This window comes from Melanotaenia boesemani, chromosome 15 (genome assembly GCF_017639745.1).
Source record: "Melanotaenia boesemani isolate fMelBoe1 chromosome 15, fMelBoe1.pri, whole genome shotgun sequence".
NCBI classification, from domain to species: Eukaryota; Metazoa; Chordata; class Actinopteri; order Atheriniformes; family Melanotaeniidae; genus Melanotaenia; species Melanotaenia boesemani.
In genome coordinates, this window is record NC_055696.1 from 31,020,181 (window position 1) to 31,044,791 (window position 24,611).

Genomic DNA, 24,611 nt, shown 5'->3' on the forward strand with positions numbered 1-24,611 from the left:
TTGTTGTTGTGTTGTCGTAACAACAACAAGAACCAAACTCAAGAAAGACGCATTAATGTCCTCAGTGCAGGTTGGCATTCAGAAAAATAAGATGCCTCATCTTGAATGGCTGATTCGTTTTTTCCCTCTGTGAGTAGGGTTTGATGACATGAAGCACTCACTGTCTCACTCACATTGTATGATCCTATATCCCCACATGTGATTGATCGCCTGTCCGTCTGGGCCAATCCAAACAAAGCAGTGCCATGGGCAGCGCTGGGGCTGAGCAATGAGAGCTGAGCACGCAGCAAAAGAACTCTCACTCGATGGGAGCCGACTCTTCTGATTCATTACCAAGCATTGCCTCTCAGAGCCGACTCTTTCGCGCCTGGCACATCACTACTGCTCATTTATCTCTAGCCTCACTAACTAGTGTTTTTTTCACATCAAGCTAACAAACATGCTGCAGTCTGTCAGATAAAGCAGGAAATGAATGAAAAGACAGATCTAATCAGAGTAGAAGCTGCAGCCCAAATGTTGAAGAAACGTTTTTACTCATTAATTTGGCTCATATGCTGAAGAAAAAACACACACACACACACCAAAAAGTGCAATTCCAAGTTAACCCCTTTAAATGGCAGTTCGATTAATGTCACTGTTGTTCTCACTTTATAGGCAAAAAAGCCCCATCAAGTCACATTAAACCACTTTTTTTTCTTTCTAATAGCTGTTACAAAAATTCTATGATGTTATGGGTTCTCCTTTAAACATAAAGGAGCTGGCCTTCTTATGGGGCGACTCCCCAGTGGCTGGTTTTAACAAGCAGAGTTAGGCCAGTACTGATACTAGTATTGGAAATACTGAGCTAAAGTAAAGGGATCGGTGTCTGTGAGTATTTCTGCCTAAACACCATCCGATACCCCGGAAACGGAATAAAAATTCTTTGTTTCCTGCCAAACCCACCACACAGTCACAGGAAGTCTATAGTAAATATAATTTATTTAAATAATACATTTAATACACCTCTTAATAAAAATAGCAGGGGTATCGGATGGGTACTCGGTATCAGCAGATACCTTAACTCCACGTATCGGAACATTGACGAGCTGCCGCTGCTTCTACGCAGCTTTATAAATGCAACATTGCTGGATTCATTAAAATCAGGAAAGTTAAGTGCAATGTTGGAAATATAAATCTGTTTTACAAGTACAAAATATTTGTTCCATATTTTATTTCCAAAAACAGTCAGGTTTCTGTAATCCCAAACCAACTGGACAAAAGTTTTATAGACTCAAATTTTCAGATTTACAGAATTATTCCTTGTGGATTTGATTCGTACCTGTAGTTGTTACAGCTTCAAATATGGAGTTAGAGGTTATTAAACTTTTGTCCCTATTGTAGCTCCATATACTCTGCAGCATTCAGGTGTGTTAAGAATAAGAAAACTTTTATTAGTCCCTCAGTGGGAAAACTGCTTTGTTGCAACAGTACAGTGCAGTAAGCAGAAGCACACAGGTGATGTCAAACAAGAACACACACACATTATAAATAATATGTACAGACTATGGCCTGACAGGTTGAGTATGTACAGTATATAAACATGTACATAAACATGTAAAGACAGTTTCCATGTGTTCATTGTAAAGTGTGCCCAGCAGCAGGACAAAAAGACCTGTGGTACCTCTCCTTCACACAGCGGGGATGGATCAGTCTGTGTTAACATGTCATGGAGGAAATACGTCAGCATTGATCTTATAGACGGAACTGTTACTGCCCATCCATCTGGGGAAGTTATAAGATCAAATTTTACATTTTTATTGGTGTTTTTTTTTTTTTATGTAAGTGCTACCAAGTTCCCAGATTTTATTCAGGATCAATAAAGTATTTGTCTATATATCTATGTGGAGTCCATCATTCTGCACAGAGAAAGATTATTCACAAGAAAAAAAAAAATTATCTCTGGACCCCTCAACCCCAGAGCTACATCTCAGACTCCCCAGGCTTCAGTTAGCATGTTAGAGGTCACAACAATCCAGTTAGAAAAAGACTAAACCAGTATGATTTGTTGGGAAGGGTTGCAGGAGACAGGGTGGTGCGATCCACTGCGCCCCTCTTCATCAAAGAAGAATAAGATGAATCTGTCTTTTTAACCCGTCGTGTTGTCATGTTGGAGACTCTGAGTTGCGCAATCTGCAGTCGCTGTAAAACACACACACTTTTCTTTATATGTTTCTGAGGACCCCTGTTGACAGATTTATTTTCGCGTCACCTCGTCCTATATTAAACAAAATTTAGTTGAAACTCTAACACCCAGCGTTAACCCTTGCAAATAGTTTCAAATCATCGAAAACAGTTTGAAATGCCCCCTCTACCGTGGTTAAAAACTGCAGCAGGTCCTCACAAAGCTAGCAACCCGCGCGCACACTCAGGCAGAGAGGGAGAGATCTTGCCTTTGCGGAAGCCAGAGGAGCCGAGGCGGCGCTAAATTAAATTAGCATACTAACTAGTTATCAGTGCGCCGATGTGGATGGACGGGTGAGCGGAGCTGCCTGAACAGATACTGCTTCTATTTTTTTTAAAGCCAAGACACCACCGAGTCCGGCCTCATTTTGTTGGGATCTTCTTGCCATCCGCCTGCCGAGGAGATGGGGGACAAGGCGGGCACCAGGTAGGACGGTTAGCGGCTAACAGCTAGTTAGCATTGGTTCTAACGCACTTTGCTAACGTTAGCAACGGTGGTGATGGGCCGGGCGGGGGAGGCTTTCCCAGGCTGTGCTGCAGAGATTTGCTCACTTTGCGAGAGGGGTAACGCGAACCAGACATAAACGAACACCTACATCCCCGGTTCACGCTTATACTACCCCTCAGGACAATGACCTCGTTTGCTGTAGGCGAAGTTAGCAGAGCAGGGTGGGGTTAGCTAACCGCGGAACGACTCCAGCGGACAGTACGGAGCTCCAGCCTCCGCTTTAAAATCTGTCAAATATCAGTGAACTACTAACTAAACATTCACATGAAAAATAAGCAGCTCATATAATTACACACTGGCTATTTAAACCGGGCGTCTCGCCCTTGTTCACACTAGGCTTCAGTGTTGTGAGAAGGAATTCCCACGGTGCTTTTCCAACAAAACACGACTGGAACATGAACGTTAGTGGGCGGCATCGACACATGGAACCCCGTAATCAACGATTGGGTTTAACGGGGGTTTAAACCACTTAAAGTCTTGTTATTTATCGTTGAGCACCAACGGAGCGTCTGCAGTTAAAACGTTTCCGCTATTTAGGTTTGTCAGCTTCCAGAAAGATGCTAATTCCTGTTATGTGGCTTCTGCGGGGTCGTGCTAATTATCTTTACATGTATATTTGAAGATTTCTACCAATGCATTTCACGATATTTGAAGCTTTTGTTTGGAAAATGAGCAGGTGAACAGAGGAAACGCATCTTGTTTGGTCTGTTTTCACTGCATACATTGAGAGGTTTCATGGAGGCTTCGGATGTCCCCTTTTTGTGTTTACGTGCCGTGTGTGTGTGCTGTTCTGCTGTTTCTGCTGTGAGTTTGCTCTGATGGTCTGAGGATTACAGATCAGGCTTTCAGGCTGAGTTTAAATGACTGAAAATTGCATTAAAGCAGTGCGTTCTTTAAAAATGTGCTCAGACCTTGCAGACATGGCTCATCTCTGTTTGGCCTTTCAAGGAAATCAATCTTAAACAAGTGCCATTAACAATAAAACAGCTGAAAATGAGAGAGAAGATTGTGGCTGTTGAAACGCTGTTCCAGGTGTTGGACTCTGTTTAACACCCGGATCGACGGTGGTGAGCCGTCACCTTGGAGAAAGACATGGTTGGAAGAAAATCTTGAATGATCTTTATGAGATGGCTCCAAACTGCTTTCTCATAGGAAGTGGTGGACCCTTCACTTGACATCTTTTAATTTGGAGAAATCTGAAAACTCAGTTTACCAGACACCCTGTTGGACTGATCAGTGACTTCCCAACAGACCGTCAGATTTCTTCCTACTCTGCTCTAAAAGTAGACCAGGAAGAAGCCACAGAAGTGGGTTCAGCTTCTGATTGAGCCTAAACTCTGCAAACTACCTCCTGCATATGTTTGCTGCAGCGTTTAATAGTGACAGTTGGAGCCTTTTCTGGTGAAAATGTAAAGAAAACCAAAGTTTTGAGGCTAAACGGCATCAGTGGTGGAAGCTCTGTTCCCATCATGCCTGGTGCAGACTGTTGGTTGGGTTTAGCTTTGGTCATGTTTGTAGATTTCCCCTTTTCTGATGAGACTCAGAGGATCATCAGATGGTCCAGAACTCATCATAGAGGTCCGGCTTTCCAATATGTTTGCAAAAAATGAATTTGACCCTGAATTGTTAAGACAACGATGGCTGGTCGGCCTTTACAGGAAAACCTGGGATTATTAAACAGGAACAGTTGAGATTAGGTTTGATGGTTGGCGATAAGATAGCTTTGTAATTCCAGTGGGGAAATAGTCGCAGCACCGACAAGTCAACACGCATGCAAATAAAGACAAATGAAGAGGAAGTAAGTTTAACATAAACCAGAAAAAAGCTCTTCAGTTGTTTGAGAGAAGATGTGTGAAGTCCAGACAGAGCATCATGACGATGGAGGCTTTGACGAACCGAGAATCAAGAACAGAAACAGCTCAGATTCTCTGATGCTGCAAATATACAAAAAAAAAAAAAAACAATAAAAAAATCTACTTGAAACGTCTGATCCCACTGAGCAAAATTCACCTTTTCATTTTACTTTTTGGAGGGTGAGGAACTGGACCCAGCAGTCAGAGGTTTTGGTGGAAGATGATGAGTCAGAAAGTCATTAGCCCTGACGGCGGATGCTCTGTAGCTGCTGCTTCTGGAACACCTGAACTGACTTCCACTTTCTGTGTGACGGCTCATCGGGGACCGTGTATCCAGACCCGTGAGCGAGTCTGGTGGTGCACCAGAGCCAGCTGAGGAGGTGTATCTCACCTGCACTTTGACCGGATCGCTGCAGCCATACTGCTGAACTCTGCCACAGTTAAAATGATGATTAGAAGTTTAAAGTGCTGACTCTTGGCTTCAGGCTGCTATTCATCAGCTATTTTTAGAGTAAGCAGCATCTGTTTGATTTTTCTGTGACTGAATGCTGGATTGAAATCTCTTATCAGGAGTCTGACATTCCTGGTGTGAACAGTTAGCCGTTCCAGCTCCTGCCTCAGCTTCCTGCCCAGCTCCTTCCTGTTAGGAAACTGGTGGGCAGCAGGGAGGAGAAGGTCCGTCACGCAAACGCTGACGGCCGTATTTGAAGCGGCAGCGACGGAGGGACTGCTGTTAATCTGAGGAGTTGGTGTTTGCTCATCAGCAGGAACACTGGAAAGTTTGAGTTTATCTGAAGTCTGTTTCCACTGCAGGAACTCACGTCTGGCACTCTGAGATGTCTTTTGCCTTTTAGCTCCTCTTTAGCTCCTTGTTTTGCTTTTAGAAAAAGATTAACTGAAGTTTATTGGCTGTAATAGTTAATAAACTTCTTTAAGTTCTTAAAGCAGTTGCTTGATGAACTCACCGTTTATTGAATTTATAGGTAGAAAACAGATTTTCAGCCTCAGTCATGTTTGAACACGTTCATGTGTTAACCCTTAAAGCTCCAAACCATGTTTTACATTTCTTTTGGTTTGCCTGTTTACTTTAATCATATAAATACAATTTTAATTTTTTTATTTTATTTTATAAATATTTTTAGGTATCAATTTTTGCCTTTCCCCACTACATCCCTCTTTATGGCAGCATCCATTACAACTATATGTACCAGGCTGATTATGCTAATTAGCGACTTTTAGGACAGCCAATAGCTGCTGTTCTTACTGAGGAGTGGGAACAGTAGCTGGAGAGGAGCATCAGCCCCTGAAGCTGTTTATTACCAGGAACTACACGGACCAGTCATACCATGCCCTGCGGGGGATGATGGTGACAAAGTTGCCGTTCTGCTTCGACTACAAAATAAATATCAAATCATCAAATTTGATTTGATTTGACCAGTTCTTTGTCTACTTGTTTTGTGTTAGTGCGACCAGTAAGATGTTCTTTTTATGTCATGTTAACTGGTGCACAAAAAAAGTGAACTGTAAACATTGTAATTTCTGAATTTATTGTTCAAGTATTTATCACTAATACAGTGAAATGAGAGGAAATGTTTTTGCTATGCAAGGCAATTTCAGTTTTTCAATTTTCTGCTTGCGTTCTTAAAAATTTAAGTCAGGGGCCACCGTGCTCCTCTTAATAAAAGTTAGTTTGGAGCCCTGTATCCTCCAGCTCAGCTGCTTAGTGGCACCATCGTGCATCAGAAACGTCTTCTTGGCTTTATTCCAGCCATAGAGGAGCATTATTTTTCTTCTTTTCAGACACACATAGAACTTTCTGCTCACTGGTTGATCTTTGGCTGCTCCTGATTGGACGTTACCGTCAATCTAAGCTCTCTGATTGGTGGAAGGTTTGACAGGAAGTGGCTTCATCATTTCCAGATCAAAATTACCAACATAGTAGTAATAGCATTGTATTAAACCCAATAACATAACTCCTGCCAATAAGGTAATCCAATCTTTGAGCCATGAATGTAATATCTTACTATTAATAATGAATTATTCCATTATTGGCTTAGAATAAAAAAAATGTAAAAGCTACATTGATAATGTTATAATACATTATTAAAAATACATTTCTCAGCAATACAAGTTTCTTTTGTTTTGTGCTCATCAAAACTAGATATAGTGGATGGCAGAGTTGTCATTTATCAGGGATTCGTGCCATGCTCCATGTTTTTCCAGTAGCGATGGTTGCAAGGGCCTATTTCAGAACTACAGTTGTAAAAATGATATAAATGTTTATTTGCTTGCATTTTCTTTTGCATGTAATTTTTATGATGAAACTGCACAGAAATGGGAGAAAAATCTTAATCTTATGTAAGGGTTGACGTTGGCTTTGCATTGAAAATAAAATCCTTTGAAGATGTAAACTACAGCTGATGATGTACTAATATATAAATTTACATTTCTCACAAATACAAGATTTATTGTTTGCAGTTTTTGTGCAGTTTGCTCATTAAAACAAGTTGTAATAGAAGACTTTAGGATAGGGCTGGGCGATTACTCGATAAAATAGATAAATCGAATTTTCCATTTCTGGAGATTAATTTTTATGAAAATCTGGATTTTTTTTCCATAGTTAGCAGCAGACTTAGTCCTCCCTCCACACCAGAACGGTGTTTGTCTGACAGATTTTCAGTAAGGTGACCCTTCACTCATGGCTGGGATTTAGCTGTGTGTATAACTGCAGTGAGAAATGCTGCTCTCTACGAGATGCAGAAGTCAACTTAACCCACAAACCCTCGTTAGGAGACAACCTTCATCAGGGGAATTATTTCTGCAGTGGATCCTGTACGATATATTTCTATGTAAGATATGAAGTCGTTTATATGGTGGAAAACCTATGACATTATATGCTTTATTTTTGCTGGCATTCGTCAGTATAAACAAATGTTTTAATAAGTTTATGTTTTGTAAAAGAAAAGAAAAAAATCTATTAAAATCGGATTTGGTTATAAAAAATCGGAGATTTTATTTTTAGGCCATGCCACCCAGCCCTACTTTAGGATGAAACTCTGCAGGGTTCTCTCCTGGACAGGTTTAGCTGCTGATTGTGTAAAGAAGTTTTTCATTAGGGAATAATCTGCCATCAGTCAAACTGGAAGGGCCTGAACCTGTTTAAATAGTTATTATTAATAACTGAGTTGGTCAGAGGAAATTTTATCTGTCTGAGACGGATCAATAATGAAACAGTTGCAGGTGTTTCTGCTGTGATATGAACTTCAGGATCATGTGACCAGAAAGCAGCCAGTAGATTCATGTTGGGTTCCTGATTGGCTCATCAGACTCCGGTTTATTTGGACGCGGCTGTTTTCCGCACTTCTTCTTTTCTTCTGTTTTTCCAAATGGTGATGATGTGTTTTAGGGTTGATGATGGGAGAGGAAAGTAGAGGGGTGTTCGTGGGCGACGGTGAGCTGCAGAGGAAGTGTGGAGGAGAAGCTGTCCAGTCATCATGAGGAAGTTCACCCCTGTGAACAGGAAGTGAGCGTCACAGCGTGACACTTGCTTTTTATTAAACTGAAATGTTGGGTTTTTATTTCGGCTTGTCGTCTGTTTTGGATGTTTTTCTTCCTGCTGCTGCTTACTTCCTGCTTTGGTTTGTCAGTATGGTTTTTTCCAGGTGAATATGAACCTTTCCAAACTTTTCCAGGTTTCTTGTGATTCCACTTCAGTCTGATCCCAGTTAATCGGTCCCAGATCAGATCTTTTCCGGCTTTCTAAGGTCTGACCTTTCCGTGCTTGAATCAAACTCTAGATTTAGTTTCTCTGAAAACTCCAAGAGTCTCTGAGTTTTTGCAAGAATCCATGCCGCTAGCTGTAAGATCTGGAGGGTTTACGGTCCCAGTGTGACATTTGAATTTCCATTTTTCCACCCAGAGTAAAATTAGTCATTCTTTTTAAAACAACCTTTTTTCCTCTTACATGTTGATGCCTTCTGTAGCCTTTGGTGACCTTTGTGGCCAAAAATGTCCGTCCATAAAAAAAACTGCTTGAAAATAATAATAATAATACACTTTTTTTCCCCTTTTTTTCCCCATAAATTACTTAAACATTGACAGGCCTGCTTAAAGATATTGAACATTCCCCCGTACATGCTTCACATGGGGGGCATTTATACACTTTTGGGGGGGTCTACAAGACCCGTAGAGCTTTCCTACGGGTCTTGCAGCATCCTCCTCATAGCTCAGATTAATATGCAGCTTTAATTTGTAGTCTCTTTCTCCTTTTTGTGTCGTCATCTCAGCTGTCTCTTGTCTCATCTCCAGGCTCTAAACCTGCTCACATCCGTCTTTACTGGCGTGGTATAAAAGCTATATTCATTGCTGTAATTTGTTGACACTTTCAGCTGCATCAGAGTAATAAGTCATATCCCTCCATGCTCTATTGTGTCCTTTGTCTCCTACTTAATATTTTTGCATTTGAGTTCCAGTAAAAACAAGCTGGTCGTGGAAGGATCAGGCTCTGAAATGAGCATCAGACTGGTGAGGTTTGTCTTCAGTGAATTTCTGAATTGTTTTTCTATCTTTCTTGCTCATCCCCATCATCTTGCTCATCCCCATCACACCGCTGTGATTGTGTGCAGCAATTTCCTGCACTATAACAGCCCAATGCCCCCCCCCCCCCCTCGCGTACGTAAATAGTGACGTCCATTTCAAATGTTGTCATACATCGCCGTCCTCGAACTTCCATGTGTGTTTTTCATTGCCATGGATGTTAAGTCCGTTCCTCCGCTAGGGGGCAGTGCTGAGTTCAGACTTTACGTCCTTTTCAGACACCGTTTGGTGGCAGTGATGCGTTGCTATAACGTTGTTTCCATCAGCCCAACACACCCTAAACACTCACATACAGTCTTCATTCAAAACCTTGTGCAATTTCTACAGTTGTCCTCGTCTTCATTCTTCTTCTGCTTTTTTGTTCCCTTCCCGATCCTCTTCTTCTCTGGTTTGTGTCTTTCGCTGGTCGCATCTCAGCTATTCTGCTCAGCACTGCTCCCGGATGAAACTGTCCATCCGTCTTCTGTGTATCTGTCCATCTGCGCCAAGCATAAACGGGCCTTAAGAGCCAGGTTTACAGGAATTTATTGTATTTTGCACGATTTCCACAATCCCGCAGTTGTTTTCAGGGCCTGAAATTCATTCATTCTTTGATGTGAGCATTTCATCTGGGAGGCCTTTTTCACTGGATTCTAGCAGATTCAACTGGTTTCCATTTGTAGGCAGATGCAGGAAATTCAGGTTTTTTGCCAGTTAAATCAGGGTTTTCCTCCAGGATTTTTTGAAACTGTGGCTGTCAGCTCTTTGCGAGCACTCTGGAGCGAGCCGCAGTAGACCCGGACAGGAAGTTGAGAGTCCAGTGTTTGTTTTCAAAATTAAGTTATTTGCAGAGCAGTGTCCATTTTCCTGTGTTACAATTTCACTCTTATTATGGTCTGTAAATGTACACAAATATAGAATTTATGTATGTGTGTATGGATCCATTAATATAAGTTAAATTTGCAACGTGAAAAAAAAATCTTACTTCTGAAGGTATGTTGGCTTTTATTTTGCCGTGGCGGTGCACCACGATCATTTGCATGTAGCAGAAAGCCTGAATGTTTTGGAGCCATGGGACCAAGAATTTTAATAATCAGAAACTCATTCCCCTAATATTTATTATATGGAAAATAATTGTTTTTATATATTTTTTTTTGTTTGTTTTTTTTTGTCAATAGTAAACAATAATTAAAAATATTAAAGGGTTAGAATTATAAAAATGATTGAATGTTAGTTAGTTTTAAGCAGGTCAAGTAAGGGTTAGTTCAAGTAATTTATGAGAAAAAGTTGATATTGGGGTGTTGGGATTTTTCTAGCAGACTTTGTGGGTAGTAAATGTGAGCAGGGCCACGAGTTAAACCACTAAAACGCTACTAAAGAGCTGCACATCCTGCTGAACGTGACTCATGGCAGTCTGCCTCTTGTTTATATTTAAATCCTGAACAGGTTTTTGGTTGAATGAACACAAATCATGACCCCAGTTTGTGTTTTCAGGCCAAAACCATCAGTCACATTTGCTCCAACATGAATCAGTTTGTTTTGGCTTCGAGATTCAGTCGCTATTGGAGACATTGTCATGAGTTGTTCTGTGAAGTTTGTATATTCCAGTGTAGTTAATTTTTATTCCTAACAAAAACATTCCTGCTTTTGTTTTCTCTGTAAGTTAAAAAAATAAAAACTAAGCTAAATATGATGAGACAATATGAAGTATACTCTCCTGGTATTTTTCTGATGTAGAGTCTTGGTGACCTGTTTTTCTGGTACATCCATGTTGGTATTTCTCAGCAGAGACTCGGGCGTAAAAACCAGCTCGTAACTTCTCCCACAGAGCTGCTCGTGTAAACCATCTTCCTCAGAGTCATCTCACTTGTAAACACAGCTGAAATCAGTACAGGGAGCCCGACCAGGACAGAAAACATTAGAATTTCATTGAAATGTGGGAAATATCTAGGAATGCACAGATACTACATTTTACAAAACAAGTACTTACATTTGAGTACTTGCCCATACCGAGTACAGATAGGAGTACTAATAAATCCCATTACAGTTCACTGGTGACGACTGAGGGGTTAATTGTGTGATAAATGAGTCATCCTGCAGGATCCTCTAAATGTGAGACTGGAAAAGTGTCAGAATCTTCATAAATAAGGAGGATAAAGTGGTTTTTGGTGGATTCTGTTCACCGCTGTAACAAAGCACCTACATGCCCAAAATGAGCTTCTAGCCGAGATAATGACAAATTCAGATTTACAGTATATGAAATAAAAATGTTAGGTAAAAGAAAAAAAAAAAAATAAAGTGATGCGTGGTTTGTGTCACGTGCGGTGAGCTTCACTCCAACCAGCAGACAATGGAACAATAAAGTTCAATAACGAAGTAGAAAATAAATAATTGTTTACATGTTTATGATCTCTGCAAATGAAAAACGCAGTTATAAAGAAACTGATGATGTAACATTTGGTGAATCGTATCGTTGACAAGATAATCGAATCGAATTGTAAGACCAGTGAAGCTTGTAGTCTTCCAGCTAGTTTTGCTAAAAAAAAAAAAACAAAGCAATAATTTCTGATTAAAAATAAACTATAAGAATAACGATGGAGGATCAGTTACGTTTTTATTTGGGAGAGGAAAGTGAATGTCTCTGGGGGACAATTTTTATTTAAAACCGTGATCGTGGGCTGACTTGATTTCTCTTGTAGGTTTCTTCCTCAGTCGTACGGAGCATGTGCAGAGCGGTCTATAGCCCTGTTTCCACCAGCGGGGCCAGTCGGTACGGGACAGTTTTCGTGCGGTTTCGTTTGGTATACCTCATCTTTGTAGCGTTCTCACAGCAACTGTACTTTTACCCGGTAGGCGTTTTGGCTGGATAGCCATAGATGCGTCAGCGACATAACAGCGTGATGTCATAGCAACGCGATGCCTTCTCTGAATTATAAGGAAGAAGAAGGCGACCCAGAGACGAAGGAGGAGAATGTTTGTCTCGTGGCTTTAAAAAAAACAAAACGAAGAAAAAAAACAACATAAAAAAGCAACGGTATATTTAAACATGGCGTTGTTGCTGTGGCACAGGAAGTGATGACTCTTCACCAATCAGTGGACTGCAGTGTGCCAGACTTCACCCCTAACCCCTAACAGAGGGTCCCATAAAAGTGGGACGTTCAAGTTGGATATTCTGGTTTTCGCCTGCGGAAATGCAAATAAATTTTGGACTGACCCGTAACGTACCAAACCGGACCCCTTGGAGGAAACGGGACTTAAAACCTCTGAGGTTCACTAACGTAAGAAGCCAGTTAAAAGGTTTTCAGCTGTTTTTAGTGGAAGATTTCAGGCTTTGCGCTAATTCAACTGGTTAACTTGTTTACTTTAAACATCAGCTGATGTTTTCTGTTATCACTCTTAAATCAGACGGTTTCTCTGAATTTGCTTCTCCAGTAAGGTTAGAAACCATACTGGTATGATGTAAGCCAACTACGTGTAAAAGAATGGGTGTGTTATATTTAAAGTCTAAGAAATGATCAGCAGTAATGGTTGAGTACCAGTGGTGCTGTGGTGGTCGGTGGTCCCCCCAATCAAATTCTACTTTGGACCCCATTGAGACTCTGGTCTACCGTTTACATTACTAAACGTTAATATCTGACTGTTAGCCAGAGCGGATCAGCCAGCGGCAGCTTTGCACCATTAACTTTTTTCGGACTGCAGTCGAGGACCTCAGTCTGCTTTGGGACGGAGGCGGAGCCTACAGCAACACTGCTGCTCTTTTAGAAAAAGACATGACATCAGAGTCCCCAAAAGTCTCCATTCACATCTGAAAAAGTCTAGATTTGTCACTTTGTTTGGAGAAAGTTTGCTAGAGGATTGAATACATGCTAAATATAGCTGGCAACACTGAAAGCTAGTGGCTTTTTCCATGCTGGACAGCTGCACCTGCACCTCTTAAATTTTATGTGCACATGTATGTGCGTGGCGTTTTGAGCGCTGCTTCAGAGACTGTTTTTAAAAGAGCAAACTGTCTGAAAACATGATGCGTTCAAAGTCCACTGGAAACTTGGAAAGCTTCAGTTAAATAATAAATGCCAAAATATTTGAATATTTTTGTAGCTGCAGAAACAATAAAATACCCAAAAGATTCTCTGGACAGTAGATATTTGTAGAAAATGTGTTTAATTATTTTATTTGTCTGAAAGTTTGAGGTGACAGGAAACCAGCAGATCTTTGCAGACAGACTGAAAATGCACATTTCTGATTTTTTAACCTTTAACCTAAAAAGAAAAGTAAAAATATTTGCACTTCGGCCTGTGAAGGCTGCAGATCAGTGATTAGATTTATTTTAAAGGTGATTCTAGTTCTACATGAGCCGGTCAGTAAATTCCTGAGGCCAAAAATGTCTTCATGTCTGAAACGGAGAATCAGTCCTACTCTCTGTTTTTAAGTCTCTTCTTAAACATATTTGTTCATGTCCTGTGGCACAGCATATGTTGACATTTCAATTTGATTTGGATTTTAATTAATTTATTTAATTTAACTGTGTTTTAAATCCTTAAAGTACCTTGTGGTATTTGTTTTTATTTAAGTGTTACGCTGCATGTTGTAACACGTTGGTCAACCTGTTGTTTTTAAAGTGCTTGTTAAATCAAGTTGCAGTTGCTCTCAGCTGCTTTGCTATGTCATGGCTTCACGCTCAGGTGTTGTTGTCTGTCACATGAGGAACACAACTTCTCTCCACCTGTTTGCCCGAGCTGCCGTCTCTGCACAGTTTCCCGCTGCAGGCGGCACGTTTATCCAGCCGGAACGTTTTGGGAGAAGCCGGTGGAGCGTTCCAGCTGGAATCTGAAGGAGGCGGTTTACTGCAGAGATAAACATCGCAGCGGTTAGACAAACAGAGGCAGTGATGATCTGGAGAAGAATTTTAATTAGTCAGTAATTCATTTGTTAGTTTTATATTTTGGATTTGCAGGTTGGATGTCATTTAACCCTTAAACCTCCAGGAGATCTCTGAGGTCTATCTCCTCCACCATCAGTAGCAGTAGTGCGTAGCTCTGTGGGGTAAACTGTGATGGATAGCTACCCTTTAGATGATCTACCACAGTTTTCCAGGCATTTCTATCCCATTCAGGAGGTTTACAATCCAGCCACTAAATGTAGTTTTATTCAGAGACTATGTGGTAGACTATCTTTTACCAGGGGCACAGTGGCCCCTAACTTTAATTTTTAGGAGCGCAAGCAGGAAATCGCCTTGCATAGCATTTCCTCTAATTTTCACTGTATTAGTGATAAATACTTGAACAATAAATTCAGAAATTACAATATTTACAATTCACATTTTTTTGCAGTTGACATAACATAAAAAAAAGAAATCTTACTGGCCACACTAGTACAAAATAAATAGACATAGAACTTATCAAATCAAATCAGATTTGATGATTTTATTTTCTTTTCACTTTGTAGTTGAAGCAGAACGGCAACTTTGTCATCATCATCCCCCGCAGGGCATGGTATGACTGGTCCATGTAGTTCCTGGAAATAAACAGCTTCAGGGACTGATGCTTCTCTCCAGCCGCTGTTCCCAACTCCTCAGTAAGAACAGCAGCTATAGGCTGTCCTAAAAGTCACTAATTAGCATAATCAGCCTGGTATATATAGTTGTAATGGATGCTGCCATAGTGGGAAGTAGGAAATGCAAAAATTGATTTAAAAAAAAAACAAAAAAGACAACCTAAAATGTTTAGAACAGCATAAATAAAAATAATAAATAAAATAAAATAATTGTCAATATTTTCTTTATTTTTAAGTTCAGTTTTTTTAAGAGTATTTTCTTTTTTAATTGGGAGTCTGGAGCATGTCACAACACCTAACTTTTAAAATATTTTTTTGCCCACACACTTCATTAATAGACATTACTCTGACAGTAAGCCAGCGCAGGATGATCCAGCAGCAGCTTTGTACGTTTCATTTTCAGCCTGGTCATGAAACGGAGGTGAACATCGTCTGCTCTGAATGCAGCTGTGAGCTGCTGTAGGAGTGCTTTTAGACGGGGGAGGGGTCTGCACAGCCCCCGCTCCTCATTGGGAAGAATAACCTACGTTCATTCACGTCAGTTTTCAAAAGTCTCCAATAATACCAGAAAAAATCGCAAGATTTGTCGCTAGTCGCTTAGTTGGCAACACTGAGGAATAATAAATTCCCCCAAGACCCGCCTCTTTCCACACATAAGCCAATCACAGTGGTCGTTCGTCCCCGCTCGCGTGCACATTGGCTGTCGTCTTCTTCGTTGGTGTTTGTTTTCTTAGTTAGTTTGAGTCGGCAAACCAGCAGCTAATTTGTGCATTACTGTAACTTCTGGGCTGAAGAGGGAGCAGAAGTTTGTTAGCGACAAAACAAATTCAGTTATAACTACAAGAAAAAGACCCGCAAATGTTTTAGTCGCCATTGTGCGAGTAGATGAAATATTCACTCGCACTGTGTCACATTTTAGTCGCAAAATGCAACCATTTGGTCGCAGTTTGGAGCCCTGAAATGAGCCATGATAACAGCATTATTTATCACATTTCATCATGAAAAGATCACTATCACTACAATGTTGCTAAGAAACCTCTATTTAGACCTGGACATGATGATGACGCCACTTCCTGTCAGACTTTCCACCAATCAGAGAGCTTAGATTGACGGTAACATCCAATCAGGAGCAGCCAAACATCAACCAGTGAGCAGAAAGTTCAATGTGTGTGTGAAAAGAAGAACAATAATGCTCCTCTATGGCTGGAATAGACTGGTTTATAGTGGGGGAAAAAAACAAATACAGGTGGACCAAACATGGCCAAAAAAAAAAAAGGCTTGGTGTTGAAGGGTTAAAGAATTACGTCAGAGTTGTGTTTGAACGTGGTGGTAGAGGAAATGTCAGATACTTAAATCTAACCAGCAAAGCTGTAGGAAACAAGTCGAGACTCGATGAGACTGAAACAACTAGAGTCGTCTGTTTGGGGCAAAGGTGCAGAAACCTGATGTGAGTCACCTCTGCTGACGGGACGGAGCTTTGAACTGGTTTCACTGTGTTTCCTGGAAACTGGTGGTGATGGTGTTCAGTTCATCGTCTCACTGAAGTAAAGCACTGTTGTGTGTGTTCACATGACAGATATTTCGGTAGATGGACTGTACTTAAAACACTTTTCTACTCATGTTGACCACTCAAAGCAATTTTACACTACATGTTACTTTCACACACACACACACACACACACACACAAAGAAGGGACTTCTGTTGTTACATACTTTTCTCCTAAAACACATACTCATACCTCGATAGACGCACCGGTAGGCGTTCAGTGGGGTTCAGTGTCTTGTGCATATAGTCAGGGAGTCGATCCACCGGCTTTCCGGTTGGTAGATGACTGCTCTTCCTCCTGAGCTCCAGAACAGGTTTGTTCTGTTTGAATTGTTATAATGGAGGCGGTTCTGGAGTGTAACGCGTAAATGAAGATGGCTTCAGGGGAAGAGGGAAGAAGGGGGAAACATTTACAAGTTGCACAAAGTGACAATAAAACCCAAATCTGTTTGACTCAGTTATTCTTTTTAAGACAAGTTTAACCTTGATTCAGATTTATGAACATTTTATTAAGTGTATTTAACACACATGCAGCCACAGGCATAAACATCACAGGTCATAAAGAAAAAGACAATATAAAATAAAACGTCAAAATAGTTTAAAGTAAGATATTTTTATTAGTTATTACTAAACTTGGCTCAAAAGTCAGACAAGCAGCCGGCGATGTATTTCATCAGCAGGTGTTTACTTTGGGTGATGCTGCTGCAGGACTTTTATCTCTGCTGCACAAACACTCACACTTCCCTGATAAAAGGAAAAAGCTGTTTTATCCAGATCACCAGTTTTATCAGAGTTTCTTCATCAATGTTGGCTGTTTAACTTCAGTCGTCACATCTGCTGGTTTTAGGACAGAAAATATCACCATGGAGACGGTTGGTGAGATGATGATATATGAATTCTGCATTATGATATATATATATAATTTGCATGTAAAATACTTTTTTTTTACATATAAAAGCATTTCCTAAATATTTATTTTTCATTTAAAAAGTTGTGAATACAGTATAGAAGAAAACGCATGAAAACTTCTTTCAGCACCAAACAGCTTGTTCTGTCGTGGACTCGTGTCTGGTGATATTTATCCGACTGATGATTGAAATCTGAGAAAAGAAAACATGTTACAGATTTAACAAGTTATTTCTAGGGGAATGAACAGGACTTCCACCAGAATCTGGTCTTTGTGAGCACAGCTGAGCTCCGTTTCCATCATCTGTCTACATCTCATCTGCTGCTCCTCAGTAAAGTTCAGCGTTATGATTCATTTTTGTTTATGTCCAACAGCTGATTAATTTCTGATAAATAAATCTGCAGCTGGTTTCATGATCCGAGTCCTTCTCTGTCTGTTTGGGAATAAATCTTGTCTTCCTACCGTTCAGACTAAACAAAATGTTCCATTTCTCCACCTCTGGCAGATGGGATGGGGATTAAAAACGACTGGAGCAGAAGCTCCTGCAGGAGCTCTGCATGCAGCTGATATTAACGCAGCACTGCAGCTGCTTCACGCTGCGTTCTTCTTCTTCTTTAGCGTGGTGTCTGCAGCTGGAAGCACCCGGCAGTAATAAAGCCTGTAAATCAGTCTGAGTTGCAGCTTTGAAACGATCTAAAAATACGGTCGGGTTGAGCAGTGATGGCAGCAGCTTGGCACGCCGAGGTTTTCCTCAACCTCTCATTATAAGTGCTGCAGCTTCAACCCGGACGCGGCGAGGTGACACATCGCGTTTGTGACTTTGGTTGTTGTGGTGGCGGTTTGATGGTACAGCTGAAACAACCCTCCTGGTCATCTCTCTGACCCTCACGTCCAGCTGCAGGAGGTTTTGTTGTTCTGAGGTCATTTAGACTTTGTATCTCTGTACAGCAACATGGAGGAGCTGAAGCTGACGGTTTAAATACAACATGAACTTTCTACATCTTAAACTGGAAGTTCAAGTTGAACCAACCTCCACGTTTGAATGTAAAACCTGACGGATGCTCTCAGTAGAAATGTTTAACTGATCTGATCATTATCTTCTTCCACACAGCCCCACTGGTTGCTGTTTCTTCATGCTTCCTGTTCACTCTTACATCCATCCAGTTTACACGTGATTACCCTGAACTCAGGTTTTAATGGACAGCTCACTGAGACTTCATGAGCGTCCCGTGGCGTCCCTCCTGGATTTCACTATGTGGGATTTCTGCAGCAGCTTTTGTGAAAAATTTTTTTTTTTTTTACTTTTTCTTGCAAATGCACCTGGAATTTATGTAAAATATTATTTATTTGAATTATGATCTTTTTTATTCAGAATACTGCACATTCTTTATTGAAACTATTCTTCATAAACCCTCACCAGAAGCATCAAATTTGTTCTCTATTAAAATCTCACAGCAGCACACGTTGTAGCAGATCCTTCCTGATATGGTCGCGTTCGGTCACCTCACACCGTGCCGCCCATTCAGGACCGCAGCATCAAGCCTGAAAGTGAGAACGGGAGATTTGCATGTTGAAATGTTAGACAGAAGTCCTGTGTGACAGCATGGCTGCAGGGTTATCGGCTTATCTGAGTCCAGGAAGTGTTTATTGGAAAGAGATTCATGTTTTTCCCTCCGTGTTCAGTCCTGCATTAATAATTCATCTCCTGGGAGTGAAGATGCAATAATGAAGCTCATGAGGTTTGTTCAGGACTTGGTCTGCATGTAGAGACACATCAGAGCAGCAGGTGCTTCGTCCTTCCGTAGCAACGGAGATTTAAAACCGTTTGTTATGAAGACACAGTCAGAGCTTCCCTGTAATACAAAAAATATGCTAATTCATCATCATCATCATCATCACGATATGTTTAAAGTAGTATTGTATTATTCTGAGTGGTGAAGATTGATTCAGTGTTATTGATGATTTATTAATAGGAAGACACACATTTTACTGACTTATTTAATGTTTGGTAGTGTTGTTAATTCAAAAGTAGCTTTAATGTTTTATTCATATTTTACCTTTTCATTCCGTAGTGTTTCAGCTCATATTGATCTGGATCCAGAACTATTGAAAACTTTAAGAAAATAATAAACCTCGTTCTTCATTGTGGACATTTTTTGAGCAAATTAAATGTGTTGGTGCACACGGCACATTTCTCCATCTTTTAGAATTGGTCTTTTAATTGAGCTAACAAATTGTACCATTAACCTAGAAATTAAACCCTAACATCATAAAATGCATCATATTTTTAATTATTAGATGAACGTGTGTTTAATGTGACTTAATGAGACATTTTTGTCCTAAAACGTGAGGAAAACCATGACATGAAGTAAGTAATCTGCAGGGCTGAAGTTTCCCAAGAAATTTATGCTGAAAAGAGCAGAAAAAAAGGAATCTGTAAGCAGACGAGTTAAAAATGATGGGTAGGATGCTGACCTTTTCTGCTTGTTTGTTTATTTATTTTACAGTTTTTGGTGGTAAGTCTGAAGGAATCCTGTGAATCTTGCAGCTCTCGTCATGTTACTAATGAAGAGGCGTTTTGCTGCTTATTGGTGGTTTTCAGGCTGAAATCAGCTGATTTCCTGGTGGACCAGTTTCGGATGAACCAGAATCCTTTCAAAGCCCAGATAAAAATAAAAAAAAAAACAAAAAACAAAACACAGCATTGCAGCTTCAACACGGGCCTGCTGTGACATCCCATAATAACCTGGGTCATTTGCACTCAGCTCGTCACAGAAACCACTTCCTCTCTAGTTCATGTTCGTGTGTTTATTTCTGCACAGCAGGAAACTGAGAAACTTCCTCAGATTATTCAGAGAGAAATGCGTCAAACATCAACTCCATGAAACTAACACAGCTCCTCTCCTCTTCCTCCTCCTCTTCCTCTTCTTTCTGTCCTAACTTTCAGAGTTTTCAAGAAGTCCAGCCCCAACTGCAAGGTGAGTCCTTTCACCTTGTTTACCTGCAACAAGACCTGACCTCTGCCCCACCGGTGGACACCCTGCTGCTCTCCTCCAGAAACGTCTTCAGAATTTATTCATTATTATTTTTATTAAATTTTGTATTTATCCATCAATAGTTGACACTTCTTTATTTCTAAATCTACCAAAGGTTTACAGAACTCTTGAGTGCTTTGACTGCATCAGGCATCAGAGATTTTTTCTGAAAATCTTAGTTTATGATAAAAAAAACTTTTAACCTCCCCTGGCGTGCAGCTTTGCTTTTTGCGTGTTAAAATCTTGATCCAACCACTGAACCGTCAAGCTTAGCATGCTGACAGACTAACATGGGATTTCCACATGTCTATGGTAAAACTTGCGTGTAGTTGATCAAGTGGTGGATGTGTGTGACGATAACACTGAGGGCAGGGAGGGACACATCCGAGAAGAAGGGTCAGCTTGAAAGAGTGTAGCGTGGCTCCAAATGTGCTATTAACTTACTAAAACCTTGGTTCTCGACGACAGAAAAAGGCTGGTCGTAAAGCGCTATAAATTCCATCACATTGTTGTTAATGGCTTCAGCCTTTTCACTGTCTCTTGAAAAGTTTTTACAGCACTCAAACGCCTGCTGAACGGATACATCCACCCTCTGTGTTGTTGTTGTTTAGTTTTAGCACTGCTAGCTGCTGAAAAAACATATTCTTCCATTAAAAATAAATCCAGTGTTCACTTCCAGTCAAAGCATATTTTGTCCCAGTTCTGACCTTTTAAACTGGATCCTGATGGTACTGAAGACAGGGTCCAACATCTGGTGATGGTCTGGATGAAAGTTACAGACAGATGTATCACATGACTGAGCAGACTGTCTCTTATTGGTGGACAATCTTTAAGACCTGAGGAGTTGTGCTCGGCAGGAATGCATCAGGATGTGGTTCAGAGGAATCATTTCAGTGATTTTTCCAGAACAGAAACTTATGTTGGACCTCCTGGTCTGTGTTTGTTTAGCTGACAGTTTACCTGGGAAAGCGAGACTTTGTGGACCACCTGGACCATGTGGACCCAGTAGGTGAGTGAATGAGAGAGATTTCTTGAATGTTTTGGGAAGTTCAAATTTTTCTGGAGTGGGTCGGATAAAAGGAATATGTGGAACAACTGAGCCGATTTGTGATGAAACCTTTGTTTTCCTGCTCACAGACGGTGTGATCCTCGTCGACCCTGAGTACCTGAAGGACAGGAAAGGTAGGTCAGCTTCCTGATCACTTCACCTGTAAACACCTAGATGTAGCTCCGCCCCCACAGGAAGTCCATGGTAATGACACCTGGAAGCCTTGTCCAGCAGACCGACGCAGATCTCAGGATAAATGATTTATTTTAGTGAAAGGTTTCTGGGTCTTATCAGCTCTTCCTCTTTTAGTTTCTGTGCTCAACTGTTGTGCAACTTAAGTCAGAAACAGATGAGTTTCCACATCTGGATGAAACTTCCTCTTTTTCTTTGAGTCCTTAAAATCTAAAAACTGAGGTGACAGCAGAATAAAATGAGTCTGAACATCTTAAATCAGCCCCACCTGTCAGTCAATTTATCTTGTTTTCTTGAAGCCGTTTTTAAGTCTTGATGTGTTTACTCAGTAAACTGAACGCCTCCTCTTCCTCCTGCAGTCTTCGTCACGCTGACCTGTGCGTTCCGATACGGCCGCGAGGACCTCGACGTGCTGGGTCTGTCCTTCCGGAAGGATCTCTACATCTCCACCTTCCAGGTGAGACTCCACCTGATCACACCTGAGACAAAACGTAGCCGTTGCTTTGTTTGTACGTAAATGTGATGCTTGTTTGTTTGTTTTTCAAACATTCAGCAAGTTAATAATCCTGAAAATCCAGGAAAAAAACATGAATCACAACTGGGCTTTTTTACAGCTTTTCTTTTCATTTTAAGGTTTTTAAGGCAAAACAAAAATTTAATCAGTTTGTTCATATAGAAGTAGTTTTAAAAGATAAGGCTTTTTAGACTTTGTCATTACACAGACGTGCAACGAAATTAAGGTGCTCAGACCAGTACAGTGTACAAGACATAAAACAAAACAGTTTAGACGCACAAAGAGAATAAATACACAATAAAAATTAAATCTAAAATAAATAGTAAAGCAGTGTACATGGAAAACAAGGTTTAACATGAAAGAAAAGAAAAAGGAAAGTGTGCAATACACTGGTTTTGACATCATTAACATCATTAAATTATGAGTACAACAATACAATTAATATCAGAAAATTATACAATTGTGCATTTAATCTATCTGAAAATCGCAGGATTAATCGTGCTTAAATGCACAATGTTGTACAATCAATCCCAGAAAATCACGGTCAGTCCTGGAAAAACCTACAATTGATCCCATAAAATCATGCAATGAATCAGGATAAATCTCAGAAAAGGTGTAAAAATCCTTACAATCCCAGAAAATGACACTTTTAATAATTAACCAGCCTGAACAATCATTTGGGTAATCACAGAAAATCATACGATTAATCGTAGAAATTAATCATGACTTATCAGAAACGTGTTTACAACCTGTTGAAACACACTGCTTTTGCATCATTACTGAATTTTACTCGTAATGACGTGATTAATCATATTTATCATAATGGCCAATCTTAACAGTTTCCCAGCGTTAAAATTCTGACTTTGACTACTGGAGGGAAGTTATCCAGAATTTTCCGATTCTGGGAGCGTTTGGAAAACCCAAAACAAAAAATGATGTTTTTTAAAATATTTTCATCTGAATCTACAAATGGATAAAAGTAGGATGCTCCACCTCCCTGTCAGCCTGAACGGTTTACGTCTCCTCGTGGGTTTAATGTGAATAAAACGGACATGAAGCTTTTTAGAACTTTGAATAACTGATTTATAAATCTAAATTTATCTGTTCCTGATGGAGAACAGTCAGTTCATGAAACCATTTTTCAGACATGTTTTTACTCAGATGTTTCTGAGAAACCTGGAAATCTGGAGGTGTTGATGAGATGTTGTCTGTTGCAGGCCTTCCCTCCGGTCCCTGAGGAGCGGAAGCCCAACAGCCGGCTGCAGGAGAGGCTGCTGAAGAAGCTCGGCCAGCATGCACACCCCTTCTACTTCACAGTGAGTTCCTCCTCCTCATCCGCTTCTCCAGGAGCTCCACATCAAGCTCATCAAGACTGAATCCTCTCGGCTCCGGATCTGTTTGACTCGTTGCTCTGCAGAAGTGTTTAATGTCGGATAGAAGCAGGCTGGAACGGTTTGTCTTTGCAGCAGCTCAGGCCCTGCTGTTTGTTCCACCACATGAGTCAGACCTGAGAAAATAATAAACACCGTCAGTCAAATGTTCACACGTAGTTATGGAAAACAGAAATTTAGTGAGCTCAGAGGAAGTTTTTTTTCCTGTTTGACAGGTTCCGATGCAACACGAGTTACATCAGAACCAACAAACTTCATCTGATTCTGGATTTCTGGAGCTTTCTGCTTCACTCGGATCTGCAGACTGCCGACGGAAACAAAACTCATCACTTTCAGTTTTAAACAAAGTGTTTGGAAGATTAGCGAAGAATGTGTCACATGACCATGTGATTTCAGTAAAATACAAATAAACAAATCCATGATATGAACATTTTAAAGGTGCCGCGTGTAACAAAATCAAAGGTTAATGACAGAAAATTTATCATTTAGTATTTATATCTACCTGCTGTGGGTCCACATGCATGGCAGCTGCCACCATTTTTACTACGGTGTCTCCGAAGGGACAAACAGATCTAAAACTGCAGTACCAGCTTTGTTTGATAGAAGTCAGAGCTCTATCTAGCTTCCTCCTGTTTGGTTTAATGTGAAGCAGAAATTCTGTTTCCATCCCAGAGAAAAAAATCTTTTTGGGGAAGTCAGAAAATAGACTGAGATCCCTGAACTTCCTGGTTCTGCAAACCAGAATCCTCCAAGGGTTTCTGTTTTCCAGCTTCCTGGACCGTCTTCAGTTCTCATGTAGTTCTGGTGCGGAGCTGCTTTCTGCGTCACCTGTTGGAGACCCAGTTGAGCCTCTTCTCTCCAGAACCAGGCTGGACCATGTTTCCTGTCTGGTTCTGTTCCCAGCAGGTAAACAACCTGCTCAGGTAGCAGCTGAAGAGCTTCAGATTCCTCCACCTGCTGCTGGAGACCAGAACCGAAACAAATAAGTCAGCAGCTGCTTTTACTGCTTTAAAAGCAAAAAGATTTTAAATCTGAATCTTTTATAGCAGAGTGGACGGGGACACAGTGAGACATGACGTCTGAGCCCGTCCACTGTGGAATGAACATTTAGGTCAGAAGATCTGGACACGTCTGACTGAAATCCCAACCAGAAACACGATGAGGGTGATGATGACGACGACGATGATGATGATGGGATCACCAAATTTGAATTATTTTCAATATTTTAAATTTTTCTTTTTTTTGTTTCTTATTTATTTATGTTTGTGT

General features: G+C 40.5%; 1 protein-coding gene across 4 annotated transcripts in view; it reads left to right on the plus strand.

Moving 5' to 3' along the window:
* Nucleotides 1-2,409: 2,409 nt before the first annotated feature.
* The window catches only part of LOC121654077 (arrestin red cell), a 33,113-nt gene continuing 10,911 nt past the window's right edge, over nucleotides 2,410-24,611 (plus strand). For 2 of the 4 annotated variants that reach the window (XM_042007949.1, XM_042007950.1), the window contains exons 1-6: nucleotides 2,412-2,647; nucleotides 20,110-20,140; nucleotides 21,146-21,206; nucleotides 21,335-21,379; nucleotides 21,797-21,894; nucleotides 23,169-23,267. In XM_042007949.1, the coding sequence (XP_041863883.1) occupies nucleotides 2,625-2,647; nucleotides 20,110-20,140; nucleotides 21,146-21,206; nucleotides 21,335-21,379; nucleotides 21,797-21,894; nucleotides 23,169-23,267 (357 nt within the window). In that variant the 5' untranslated portion in view covers nucleotides 2,412-2,624. Of the gene's footprint in view, nucleotides 2,648-20,109; nucleotides 20,141-21,145; nucleotides 21,207-21,334; nucleotides 21,380-21,796; nucleotides 21,895-23,168; nucleotides 23,268-24,611 lie in introns of all 4 variants that reach the window. The other 2 variants (XM_042007948.1, XM_042007947.1) reach the window with 2 other exon arrangements.